At 43.8% G+C, this 13,947-nt stretch overlaps 1 protein-coding gene across 4 annotated transcripts in view; it reads right to left on the reverse strand.

Annotated features, from left to right (window-relative positions):
- LOC112110478 (GON-4-like protein) overlaps positions 1 to 13,947 on the reverse strand; it is a 50,413-nt gene that overhangs the window by 6,189 nt on the left and 30,277 nt on the right. For all 4 annotated transcript variants that reach the window (XM_024205493.1, XM_024205495.1, XM_024205492.1 and 1 more), the window contains 8 exons: positions 13,414 to 13,675; positions 6,703 to 6,884; positions 6,102 to 6,299; positions 5,481 to 5,624; positions 4,868 to 5,011; positions 4,458 to 4,577; positions 4,009 to 4,122; positions 626 to 815 (listed from right to left, as the gene is read on the reverse strand). In XM_024205493.1, coding sequence (XP_024061261.1) covers positions 626 to 815; positions 4,009 to 4,122; positions 4,458 to 4,577; positions 4,868 to 5,011; positions 5,481 to 5,624; positions 6,102 to 6,299; positions 6,703 to 6,884; positions 13,414 to 13,675 — 1,354 coding nt within the window. The remainder of the gene's footprint in view (positions 1 to 625; positions 816 to 4,008; positions 4,123 to 4,457; positions 4,578 to 4,867; positions 5,012 to 5,480; positions 5,625 to 6,101; positions 6,300 to 6,702; positions 6,885 to 13,413; positions 13,676 to 13,947) is intronic.

Below are 13,947 nucleotides of genomic sequence, written 5' to 3' on the forward strand. Positions count from 1 at the left end.
ACAAACTGAGAACCTTTGAACTTGGCCCCAGCATCTTCCCCAGCAAGTTGTAATCCAACTGCACTTATGGCCAGGAGGGGCATGCCCCCTTAGTGTATTTACACTGCCAGTCATCCTGTGTATTGTGTGTGTCAGAAAGAAGGTAACCAAGGAGGAGATAATTTAAAGGAAGGCTGGGAGGAGGTTGGTTTGAATTGTTGTGTTAAGATCGGGGGGGAGGGAGCATAACTAAATAAGTTCTCTGGACAGATGGAACTGCAGGGAAAAGTGTGCTGGCAAGGAGAGCTTACATAAGTTAGTAATTCTGTGGAGGTGGCAGGAAGGCTCTCCAGTCCCATGGAGGGGAGAGTTCCACGAACAATCCAGCAGAATAGTTTAGATTTGATGGGGGCTCTTTGTTCAGGTGGGCTAAGATGACTGACATGGGGGCAGGTATACTTCGTAGATTGGGTATTTAGGCCACCTAGGGCCAAGGGGAGGGCACATGGAAGGAGCTGAATTAACAACTATTTCTAATCATCCTCATTTTAACCTCAATGAATCTGCATTTAGACTTAAGACCCATCTCAATTTGTCTGCAAAATTTACACAGTGACAGTTGCCCATGCATATGACATTCACAGACCTGAAGACAGGGAGTCTGCTTTCCTAGACATGGTTTTTGTTCTGCTCTGGCCATTCTCCACTTCATCCCTGTACTCCAGAGACTCCTCTGCAGGCTCCTTCTCTTCAGGCTGAGGGCTCAACTCTCGTTGAGTCAGGCTGTTAGTGAGCTCTTGAGAATCTTTATTTTTATAGGATTTGCTATCACACACCTGCAGATCAGAATAAGAACTTCATAGATTACAAACAGACTCTCAGGGTATCTGACCAACCCATAGCACCACAGCCCTTGTGTAGAATCATAGAAACAATGGGGCTGGAAGGCCCTCAAGAAGTCATGAAGTCCAGCCCCCTGAACTGAGGTAGGACAAAGTAAACTTAGACCATCCCTGACACACGTTTGTCCAACCTGGTCTTAGAAACCTACATGATGGGGATTCCACAGACTCTCTTAGAAGCCTATTTCAGATCTTAACTTCCCTTATCAATAAAAGTTTTTCCAAACATCTAACCGAAATCTCCCTTGCTACAGATTAAGCCAATTACTTCTTGTCCTGGACAGGAAGAACAATTGATTACCGTCCTCTTTACAACAGCCCTAAACATATTTGAAGACTGTTATTAGGTCCCCACTCAGTCTTCTTTTCTTAACACTAAACATGCCCTGTTTTTTTTTAAACTTTCCTCACAGGTCAAGTTTTCTAAATCTTTTATAATTTTTGTTGCTCTCCTCTGGACTTTCTCCAATTTGTCCACATGTTAAGTGTGGTCCCAGAACTGGTCATAGTACTCTGAGGCCTCCCCAATACTGAGCAGAGTGGAACAATTACCTCCCATGTCTTGCATATGACACTCCTGTTAATATACCCCAGAATGATATTAGCAACTGCATCACACTGTTGATTCATAGTCACTTTGTGAGTCACTATAACACTCAGATCCTTTTCATCAGTACTACTGCCTCCCACTTATTCCCCATTTTGTAGCTCTGTGTTTGACTTTTGCTTCCTAAGAGTAGTACTTTGCACTAGTCTTTTTTGAATTTCATCTTGATTTCAGAACAATTCTCCAATTTGTCAAGATCCTGTTGAAATCTAGTCCTCTCCTCCCAAGTACTTGTAACCCCTCCCAGCTTCATGTCATCTGCAAATTTGATAAGCATACTCTCCACTCCATTATCCAAGTCATTAATGAAAATATTGAATAATATCAGACCGAGGACTGACCTCTGAGAGACCATGCTAGATACACTCTCCCAGTCTTTCAACCAGTTGTGCACCCATTCTTAGAATAAATTAATCTAGACCGTGTTTTCCTAGAACCCTCACTATCCTCCAGTCCAGACTCAGCCTTCAACTTAGTGGTTTATGTACTTTGTCTTTAGGAAACCAAACTTCTATATCCATGAACACATAAAGGTTCAGCTCACATAGTGTCTAAGCAAGCTTCCTCCACACAGTCTTACCTCTGCCCTGGAAGAGCACAAAAATCTCAGTTATGTAACACAGCAAGGGGGGGGATAGTAAAAGGGAATGGAAGGCGTATGGGAAGAGAAAAGTTAGCACAGTTAGAGCTCATAAGAGGGAGGTGCTTATTTTGGTGGTTCCCCTTTGGATTTTTGTTTTAATTAGGACTGTCAGGCGATTAAAAACATTAATTGTGATTAATCGCGCTGTTAAACAATAGATTACCATTTATTTAATTATTTTTGGATGTTTTCTACATTTTCAAATATATTGATTTTAATTACAACACAGAATACAAAGTGTACAGGGCTCATTTTGTATTTATTTTTATTACAAATATTTGCACTGTAAAAAAACAAAAGAAAAAGTATTTTTCAATTCACCTAATACAAGTACTGTAGTGCAATCTTTGTCATGAAAGTTGAACTTACAAATGTAGAATTATGTACAAAAAAAACCTGAATTCAAAAATAAAAACAGTGTAAAACTTTAGAGCCTACAAATAGACTCAGTCCTACTTCTTGTTCAGCCAATCACTCAAACAAGTTTGTTTACATTTACGGGAGATAATGCTGCCCACTTCTTAATTACGTCACCTGAAAGTGAGAACAGGCGTTCACATGGCACTGTTGTAGCTGGCGTCGCAAGATATTTACATGCCAGATACACTAAAAATTCATATGTCCCTTGATGCTTCAACCACCATTCCAGAGGACATATGTCCATGCTGATGACGGGTTCTGCTCGATAATCCAAAGCAGTGCGGACTGACGCATGTTCATTTTCATCATGAGTCAAATGCCACCAGCAGAAGGTTGATTTTATTTTTTGGTGGTTTGGGTTCTGTAGTTTCCAAATCAGAGTGTTGCTCTTTTAAGACTTCTGAAAGCATGCTCCACACCTCATCCCTCTCAGATTTTGGAAGGCACTTCAGATTCTTAAATCTTGGGTTGAGTGCTGTAGCTATCTTTAGAAATTTCACATTGGTATCTTCTTTTCATTTTGTCAAATTTGCAGTGAAAGTGTTCTTAAAATGAACGTGTGCTGGGTCATCATCCGAGACTGCTACAACATGAAACATATGGCAGAATGCAGGTAAAACAGAGCAGGAGACATACAATTCTCCCACAAGGAGTTCAGTCACAAATTTAATTAACGCATTATTTTTTTAACGAGCATCATCAGCATGGAAGCATGTCCTCTGGAACGATGGCCGAAGCATGAAGAGGCATATGAATATTTAGCGCATCTGGCACGTAAAAAACTTGCAACACCAGCTACAACAGTGTCATGTGAACACCTATTCTCACTTTCAGGTGACATTGTAATTAAGAAGTGGGCAGCATTATCTCCGTAAATGTAACCAACCTTGTTTCTCTTAGCGATTGGCTGAACAAGAAGTAGGACTGGGTGGACTTGTACGCTCTAAAGTTTTACATTGTTTTGTTTTTGAGTGCAGTTATGTAACAAAAAAACCTACATTTGTAAGTTGCACTTTCGTGATAAAGAGATTGCATTACAGTAGTTGTCTGAGGTGAATTGAAAAATACTGTTTCTTCTGTTTCATTTTTACAGTGCAAATATTTGTAATAAAAAAATAATATAAAGTGAGCACTGTATATTTTGTATTCTGTGTTGTAATTGGAATAGATATATTTGAAAATGTAGAAAAACATACAAAAATATTTAATAAATTTCAATTGGTATTCTATTGTTTAACAGTGCGATTAATCACGATTAATATTTTTAATTGCGATTAATTTTTTTTAGTTAATCGCATGAGTTAACTGTGATTAATCGACAGCCCTAGTTTTAATACATTACAGTCTGGAGACAGGAAGAACAAGCCTGGGTGAATTAACAGACACCAAACAATGGGATATGCCGTACAACTGTTCCTTGCCCCTACCATCCCAGTGCTCAGCCCCCTTCAACTGACCTTACAGCTGGAATGGCTGCAGGTCCTCCTCTTGCTCTTCTTTAGTTTGGGGTCACTGCTCCCTTCATGGCAGGAGCACGAACATTCCTTCACCCCATCCACCCACTCCATCTCCTGGAAATAAACACACCAGCTGACATGGACTTTCCTGATCCACACAGAGCACTGCACAGATAACACATGCACACCAAAACAGAAGCAGGTCACAGGCTGGCCAGTCCACAAAAAGAGCCAGAGCAGGGCCAGTCTGACATCCCCCAGGGAGAACTAAAGCAAGTAAATTGCCAACAGAGCTCAAAGCAGGTGAAGTTTGGGTAGAAGCATTTTAATCCCTTTCATCCTGTAGCCTAACTCTTTAGAGAAAAGCACATGTGTCTTCCTAGACATGTATTTGCCTGGAGTATGGAAGAGGCCACATGCTGTGGGCTAGTCAGATATCCCAGTCCCACCTTGTCATTGTTCTGGCCTCCAATCTCTTTCCTCTTTTTATTTTTCGAGGCTGTGTGCATCTTGGGGGTTTCCTCCTCCTCTTCTACATCTGGTAACGACACCTCTTCAAACCCGTCAAACTAAAAGAAGCATAGAGGCTGTGTTACCACCACAACAAGGAGAGCTTTCAGTAGACTGAGCGTTCATACTCACTCCTACAAAAGGCAGCGTGACAAGTTCACAAGAATGTCAAAAGTAACAAGTGCTGAAAGAATTTGAATTTTCCACCCCGACCATCCCCAGCCACCCACAATCCCAGATCTTTATCCCATCTCTTCCTTTCTGGGTCTGTCGCCTCCCTATTAAGACTCTCAGTCAGGGATCCAAGCCTTCCTACTTCTCTCTCCTAGTTTAGAGAAAGGGTCTCCACCTCATACTCTTTCTCCTCTGTCCAGTTGATCTCCTCAAAGTCTCCTATGCGGCTGGCTGATGGACGTAAATGATCAAAGAAGATGGAGAATTCATCCTGCAGGTGGTCATGTCCTTTCAGCAGCTGCCACATCTGGGTCTTCAACTGTGGGAGAAAATTCTGGAGTAAGAATGGTGGAACATGGCAATGGCTTCAAGGTCTGCGCAACAAACAAGACCCTTTGCTTGAAACAAACACAAAAGCTCAGGTGCAGTGTTACCACCTGTACTGTAGTTCATTTTTGGATCAGAGTACTTCCAGGAATCATCCTGGCACTGAAGAATCTCCCCAGAAATCTTAGGCAGAGGTTACTTGAGACAAACTAAAGCATCAACCTGCAAGGTGATAAAAGCAAGGTGGGAAAGAGAAGATACATAGGGGCCAATTAGCTGTACAATCTTGTGGAGGTAATGATAGATCAGTTCTCTCTGCTCTTACTCCAGATGGGGGGTGTATCTCAGAGCTGGTTATACCACTGCAATCTGAAAGTCAGAGGGGGAAACGCTATGGGGTATCTACCTCTGCATTCTCAGGGCTGGCTGAGGGGGAGGGGAATATATAGAAGTTTGGTTACCTCTGCAATGTCCTGGGGGAGGCAGTCTGCACAGCTTTGCAGCACTTTGATGATCTTTTGATGGTGAGTGGGATTTTCAGCAAAGCAGATTTCCAGCTGCCTGAGGAACTTCCGGCTTTTGTCAAATGCTTGCTGCTCTTCAAACTGATCAGAGAACAAGGAGGACCTTTTCACTCGGGATACACCAATCTACATTTACAGGCATTTCTAATCTGCTTTGAGAAGCTACGTAAAGTATATCTGCTCCAGCCAAGAGTTTTACAACTCACTTAGGACTGTGGACTGCAGGCCTCAAACAGAATACTGCAGTGATTGAAAACTGGTTTCAAATCTCTAACTGCTTAAGAGGTGCAGTGCAGAAGTTAAACTAGGCCACGTGTTTACTGAAAACAGTTCAGATTTTTAAATCTACAGATATACCAAGTTACGGAAGGCTGTAGCTGTGTATCATGCTGCAGCATTCCTCAGCTCTGTGGAGGATCTTATGGAAAAGTTAATTAAATAATTAGCACCTCCATTCAATTTATCCCTTCCTCTATACTTAATTCTTCCTCCATTCCTGCAAGGTTCAATACATGTGTCTTCTCAAACTCTCCTGTTTGCTTCTTCCCTTTTACCTACCAATCCACACTCCAGAGCTTGCTCAGGCAAAAGAAAGGCAGCAAAGTCTGTGAGCAGCTGTGGCCACTCCTGCAGGAGGGTCTGGAGAGTGGAATACAGATCCACAGCAGTTGGCTTGTGGGTGCTGGTCTCAAACTCATAGATAACACGAAGGAAGTCTTCATACTTCCCAGGCACATTCCGCAAAGCTTCGCGCACCTGCAAAGCACATCAGACAGTTATGAGACTTTCTCCCCGCTTATGAAAACTCAGGAGGAAAGAAAAGTTAATTCAATAGCTTCTTCGATACTCAGCACTTCTACATTACTTCACATTTTCAAACTGCTGTACCAACAAACTAATTATTCTCTAGATTCAGGAGCATGGAATGGTCACAAGAGACAGAAGTGATCCCAAGTGGGTTACAAATTTTGGAAACACATCAGATCTGGATGGATTCTTCAGCTAAGTGGCTCAGGTGTTAATTCTGTTACAGAGGAAACATTTATCAGGAAATGCCAACTGGAAATGCCAGCAATTTGATTTTCTTTATTTTAACAGAAATACAAGACTCACATTCTGTCTGATGACAAAGCTCTAAGGTTAGCCTGTTCGTTCTTACCCTGTTCAGATAGGCCTGTGCAAATGCCAAATCCTTCTGTTCCCTGAGAGGATCTCTCTCCAGAATCTCTTCATCATACAGCAGCAGCAACTTGGAGGTGTCTTTGCTGGCACGAGTCCGTCCCCTCTTATTCCTGGCTCTGTGGGAGTTCCTGTTTTTCCCAGGCACTTTGGCATTCTCATCTGAAAGCACAGTCCCCATGCAAATTCCTCATTCCAGGGAAATGCAAAACCCGTCGTCGTTGGTGCTGTGGACCATACTGACTGCCAGGAAAGGGTTCCCTTCCTTTTATTCATCATTAGGCCCTGACCCACAGACATTCTCTTGTCCTGCCAGAGCAAGGAATGTGTTTATGGGTCATATAAGCTCCCCTTTATTTTGTGGGAGACCACAGAAAATGAATGTAAAGAGAGAAGTGAACTGTGTATTATAAATTTTATTGAGTATCCTTATCCCGTTGAGTCAGCTGAACAGATTTCTTCTTTAGAGTATGGAAACATTTGCCTCATTTTCACGGTCACTGAATCCCTTCCAAACTTACAGCTCAAACGCACCCAGTGAGCAGAGAGCATGAGATAAAGACCAGTCCAAGGCCTTGATGCAGAGACTGAATGAACTGAGTACAGTGCATCTGATCCGTGTTACTAATGTGCCTCACATTCTCATATTTTGGAGAATTAGGGCGCAACAGAGCTCGTATCACAAGGGATGAAGAGTAGGAAAGATGCTTCAGTGATGAAGGCACTAGTCTAGGACTTAGGAGACACAGAGTCCGTTTCCTGCTCTGCCACAGGTTTCCCATGTGATCTTGGACAAGTCACTTAACCTCTCTGTGGCTCATTCCCTATCTGTAAAAGGGGAATAAGAATACTTCCATACTTTACAGGAGTGTCATGAGGATAACTACATTAAAGACTGTAAAGCGCTTTGAGATCTACTGATGAAAAGCTCTATATAAAAATCTAGGTGGTATTATTAATTTTATTATTATTATTCATGAGGGTCTAGGTCTCTGCCTCTTCCTGGGCCTGCTTCACAATCTGGGAAGGCGCAGTCTGCTTTTGGAAAACAAATTAAAAAAAAAAAAAAAAAAAGCCAGAAGCCCACAGATCCGCTGGACTTAGGGTTATTTTCAGCATCACTAGCTCTATCTTCCTCCCCATTCCTAAACCCTGTGGTTTTGAGTCCTACTTACTGACTTCACTTACACGGGGACTTTTTTAGTCTCGTTAGCAGATTCCGCTGTGTTGCTAACATATCTGGATTCTATTCTGAATTACACTGAATAAGCTGCTCCATTCTGACTGCAGAATCTTTATTATCAGTGATGTCTGATGAAGAAAGAATCCCAAACACTTTTCAGTTCCCAGCATGAGCCACCGGAAAACTCATCTTGTGACTTGTACAGTCAAACAATATGACCTGTAAAGGCCAGAAAGAGACCATGGAACCCCACAATCTCATTTATGCAGTCACATTTCAGAGTATAACTGTACTGCAAGTGGATGGATAGGAGGGGACTGCAGGAGGGCCCAGGCACTGCGAGAGAACTGTTTTTGTAGACTCTTGTTTCTCAAAGCCTCTTTTCCAAAAGCAAGACAACACTGTTAAACCATGAGGAAATTACACATTTGTTGTTTTGCTGCAGCAGACCAGTTCTGTTTCCCCCCGTGACAGTCTGTACCCCTATGTTCACCCCTTTTACAAGACTATGATAAATTTTGTATAAGGTATACCTTGTGAGGTATCGTTTGAAAACTCAATACATTGCTGATCATTATTGTCCTGGTAAAATACATGTGGTAACATTGTATATAAAGTTATAAAATTCTACTCTATGATATTACTAAGACATGTTCCAAGTTTAGAAAAGCAGCCACAAACCAGTTCCTCAGAGACAAAAGGCAAACTGATGCCTCAGCCAGGTGTCAACAAAATCAAATGGACTATCACCTGGTTAAGTGTTGCCAACTTGGCTACTTTGTCACTAGATTTAGTGACTTCCTAGTGAAGAAATAAGTGTCAAAGTAACCAGTGACAAATCTAGCAACTTTCACTGCTGATTACAGTGACATTCAGAGAAAAAAGTCACCAATATGTATAGTCAAAAAATCATTCTCAAGCAGCTGAATAATGTTAATAAAATCCATCCCATGCTCTTACTACATTCTGTTGCACTCCAAGTCAATCTTGTTATGTCTCAACTGAGCATGCCCTCAGAAGGAATCACATTCCAGGGCTTCTTGGATTGAGATCACTAAAATCTGCAGGCAAGGAAAAGAAGTTGGAGGAGGCCAATTAAATGCTTTACTAAAGCCAGGTGCACTTTGGAGAGAGCAGCACATTAGCCAAGGCTTGTTTTTACCCAAATGTGTTTTCTCACTGCTCCATAGTCGGATAAAAGGTGTAGCTATCTTGATTTCGGCTCCGCTTTACTCCTTCCCCTGGATTGGCCTGGGGTTAGCTGCCCAGCTGTTACATTTGATCCCACTATGGAGTAGCAAGAACGAACACATTTGGATAAAAACAAACCCTGGCTAATGTGGTGCTCTCTGCAAAGGCCTGGTCTACACTATGAGTTTAGTTCGAATTTAGCAGCGTTAAATCGAATTAACCCTGCACCCGTCCACACAACGAAGCCATTTACTTAGACATAAAGGGCTCTTAAAATCGATTTCTGTACTCCTCCCCGACCAGGGGAGTAGCACCAAAATCGACAGTGCCATTTCGAATTAGGGTTACTGTGGCCACAATTCGACGGTATTGGCCTCTGGGAGCTATCCCACAGTGCACTATTGTGACCGCTCTGGACAGCAATCTGAACTCAGATGCACTGGCCAGGTAGACAGGAAAAGCCCCGCGAACTTTTGAATTTCATTTCCTGTTTGCCCAGCGTGGAGCGCTGATCAGCACAGCCAGAATAAAAAAAGAGCTCCAGCATGGACCATACGGGAGATACTGAATCTGATCTCTATATGGGGAGATGGATCTGTTCTTTCAGAACTCCGTTCCAAAGGACGAAATGCCAAAACATTTGAAAAAATCTCCAAGGCCATGATGGACAGAGGCCACAACAGGGACTCAACACAGTGCTGTGTGAAACAAGCGTACCAGAAAGCCAAAGAATCAAATGGATGCTCACAGAGGGAGGGGCGACTGACGACTGTAGCTATCCCACAGTTCCCGCACTCTCCGAAAACCATTTGAATTCTCAATGCCTGAAGGGTCAAAAATATTGTCGCGGGTGGTTCAGGGTATATGTCGTCAGCCCCCCCCGTGAAAGCAAAGGGGAAAAAAATCGTTTCTCGCCTTTTTTCACTGTCACCGTATGTCTACTGGATGCTGCTGGCAGACGCGGTGCTGCAGCACTACACAGCAGCATCCCCTTGCCTTGCCTTGCGGACGGCAGACGGTGCAGTATGACTGGTAACCATCATCGTTGTTCTGTGGGTGCTCCTGGCTGGCCTCAGTGAGGTCAGTCAGGGGTGCCTGGGCAGACATGGGTGCTCCTGGCTGGCCTTGGTGAGGTCGGTCAGGGGCGCCTGGACAAAAAAGGGAATGACTCCAGTTCATTCTCTTCTTTAAGTTTTGTGTAATGGAGATTCAGTCCTGCCTGGAATATCATGCCAGCTGGAGGCTTCTGCCTCAGGCTGCTCTCCCAGTCGGCAGCACTGCACGGTCGCACCTACCCCAGCCTACCCCTTGCTCCCAGGGCTCAGAATCGGATACTTAGACCTCTACATTTTGCTGCAAATAAAAAATAAAGCTGCCGTTTAGAACTGTCCCCCAACATACATAACCTAGGATATTTTGTATTTTACCAGTGTCAACCAAAGGCCCACACACAAATGGAGATTCAGTCCTGCCTGTACTTCTATCCTAGTGCTTATCACAGATTCCCATTTTCAGCTATAGGCTGAGCAAGTGCAGTTCACTCAACTTCGCTGTAAGCCAACCGCCCTCCCCTCCCCCCTTTGATCTCTGCTTGCAGAAGCAATAAAGTCAGTGTTGTTTCAAATTCATGCATTCTTTATTACTTCATCACACAAATGGGGGGAGAACTGCCAAGGTAGCCCGGGAGGGGTGGGGGAGGAGGGAAGCAACGGGTGGGGTTGTTGTAGGGGCACCCCCTAGAATGGCATGCAGCTCATCATTTCTGCGGGATGTCTGGGGCTCTGACCCGGAGCGGCCGTTTGCCTCTCTGGTTCTTTAGTAGGCTTGCCTGATATTCTAGGCAGGACTGACTCTCCATTAGACAAAACTTAAAGAAGAGACTGACCTGGGGAGTCATTCCCATTTTTGTCCAGGCGCCCCCAACCGACCTCACCGAGGCCGGCCAGGAGCACCCATGACAGCAGCAGACGGTACAGTATGACTGGTAACCATCTTTGCTAACTTGCAAAGGCAAGGGGATGCTGCTGTGTAGCGCTGCAGTACCGCATCTGTCAGCAGCATCCAGTAGACATACGGTGACAGTGAAAAAAGGCTGAACAGGCTCCATGGTTGCCATGCTATGGCGTCTGCCCGGGCAATCCAGGGAAAAGGGCACAAAATGATTGTCTGCCGTTGCTTTCACGGAGGGAGGATTGACTGACGACATTTACCCATAACCACCTGCGACAAATTTTTGACCCCATCAGGCATTGGGATCTCAACCCAGAATTCCAATGGGTGGGGGAGACTGCGGGAACTATGGGATAGCTACCCACAGTGCAACGCTCCGGAAGTCGACGCTAGCCTCAGTACATGGATGCACACCACCGAATTAATGTGCTTAGTGTGGCCGCATGCACTTGACTTTATACAATCGGTTGCCAAAAATCGAATTCTGTAAATTCGGAGTAATCCCGTAGTGTAGACATACCCAAAGTGTGCCTGGCTTTAGCAAAGTATTTAATTAGCCTCCAGATTATAGTGATTCCTTGCCTGCAGATTACAGTGATCTCAGCCCAAGAAGCCTTGGAATGAGTTTCCTTCTGAGGACATGCTCAATTGAGACGTAATGAGATTGACTTGATGTGAAACTGAATGTCGTAAGAAGAGCATGGAATGGGTTTTAACAACACTTGTGATGGGGCAAGGCCAGATGGCTACAGTAAAGTAGTGAGGAACAGGTATGTTAGCCCCAGGCTAAACAAATCCCTGGTACCATGGTAACCAAATGGCAGTTGCTCCAGGTTAAGACAGACACCTGGGGCCAATTAAGATCCTTCTAGAAGGCAGTGGAGATAGCTAGATTGATTGGGACACCTGAAGCCAATCAAGGCCTGGCTGGAACTAGTTAAAAGCCTCCCAGTTAGTCCGTGTGGTGTGGGTGGCAGGAGCTAAAGGAGGGAGCTGTGCTGTTGGAGGAATGAAGTAGTACGAATCCATATCAGGTGCAAGGAAGGAGACCCTGAGGTAATTGTGAAGAAGTTATTGAGTGGAGGGCTGCTGTGGGGAAGTAGCCCAAGGAATTGTACACATCCTATTTCCAAAAAGTCAGCTTCCATAGCAGCTAATTTTAGGGTCCCTGGGCTGGAGCCCGGAGTAGAGGGTGGGCCTGGGCTTCCCCCCTCCCCTCCCTGATTAATCACTGATACTGGGAGACAACAGAGACTGTGCGAGGGAGGGTTGTTTCTCCTCACCTTCCTTGCTGGCTTATGATGAAAATGGCTCAGTAGACTGTGACCCTTGCCTCTAGAGAGAGAAGGGCTATGTGGAGGGTCACAGTGAGCCTCTGAGGTTAGCAAAATCCGTCAGGAAACGCAGGACCCACGGAGTCAAGGACAGAACTTTGTCACACACTATAGAGCTGCTTGTGAATTATTTTGTAACTATACTCACCTGGGTGCGCGCGCACACACACTATATCTCACACACACACACACACACACACACACACACACACACACACTCACACTCACACTCAGGAGGTTCCAATCACCACAGACTGTCTCCTGAACCCCAGATGGAGATGATTCTCAAAGAAGGGGAAAAAAGCATAAGAATGGGGAACAGATCCCTCAAATTATTCCTCCCTTTCTTTCTACCCATGGCAGCCACAACATCTGAGGAATAAAGAAACAGCTTGGGACTGAGGGAAGGATGCTGTCTGAAAGAAATTCAGCCAGTAAAACTGTTGAAGCATGTGGAGAGAGAGACTTTTGCGTAAAATTCACTTAGCTTGTTAAGATAGGTGTTAGTTACATTTTACTTTTATTTTCTTATTACCAATTCTGACTTTTTATGCTTCATTACTTGTAATACTATAGAAAGATAGTTGTTTTAAGTTAATAAACTTGTTTATTGCTTTATCTAAACCAGTGTCCTTGGACTGAAGTGTCTGGGAAATGCCATTTAAGATAAGAGGATTTGTGCATATCATTTTCTATTAATAAAATGACAGACTTTATATGAGCTTGTGTTGTCCAGTAGAGGGCTAAGCAGTACAAGATGCACATTTCTGGGGGAAAGCCTGTGACTAGGAATTTGCTTGGTGTTGCTCCACAACAGTGTAACTCAAGAGTGGCTGGCCATAGCACTCATACAGTATAGTTAGAGTAATTTACATGCTGAAGGCTGTGTGTGAACAGACCAGGAGTGGTTGCTCTCACAGTGAAGCAGTGTAAAAGGCACCTCAGGTTGGAGAATTGAGGGGACACAGCTATTCAACAGTCCAGATTGTACCCTGAGTAATGTCACACCTCCATATAGAGATAATTAACTCACCTGGTGGCATTCTGTTGGTTTCCACCTCTGGGGCAACCTTTGTAAAAATGAAGGCAGATTTGGGTTCCTCTGCTGCATCTTCAGCTATCTCATCTGTCATTTCATCTTCTTTTTGCAAACTTTCCATTCCTTCCCCTTCTCCCTCCTCCTCCTCTTCCTCTTCCGGCTCTGAGTTCTCTTCCTGGGAATTCTCTTCCTCAGAATCTCCCTCCTGGCTCAGACGCCTCTCTGTTGCAAGCCAAGTCAGTTTTTCCATTGTCTCCTTTAGATCAAAACACCCAAAAATCATTAGTCTTTGTATGCCATTCAACTACTACCTCATTTAATTGTAATCCTAACTACTAACCCCAGGTATCAACTTAGTTCTTGCCAACAAATGATTAACATAATTAACAGTGACATGATACCATCTAACCCAGGAACGGGAGCTGCCAGCCTCCACACGGCTGCTAAAATCAAAGTAATCTGACATTCGTTTATAAGTGTGAAACTGTGCATGTATTTCTTTGGTAGAGTTTTGTCTATTTTTTATGC

The sequence above is a fragment of the Terrapene carolina genome, unplaced genomic scaffold, assembly GCF_002925995.2.
Source record: "Terrapene carolina triunguis isolate 2854851 unplaced genomic scaffold, T_m_triunguis-2.0 Scaffold397, whole genome shotgun sequence".
Classification (NCBI taxonomy): Eukaryota; Metazoa; Chordata; order Testudines; family Emydidae; genus Terrapene; species Terrapene triunguis.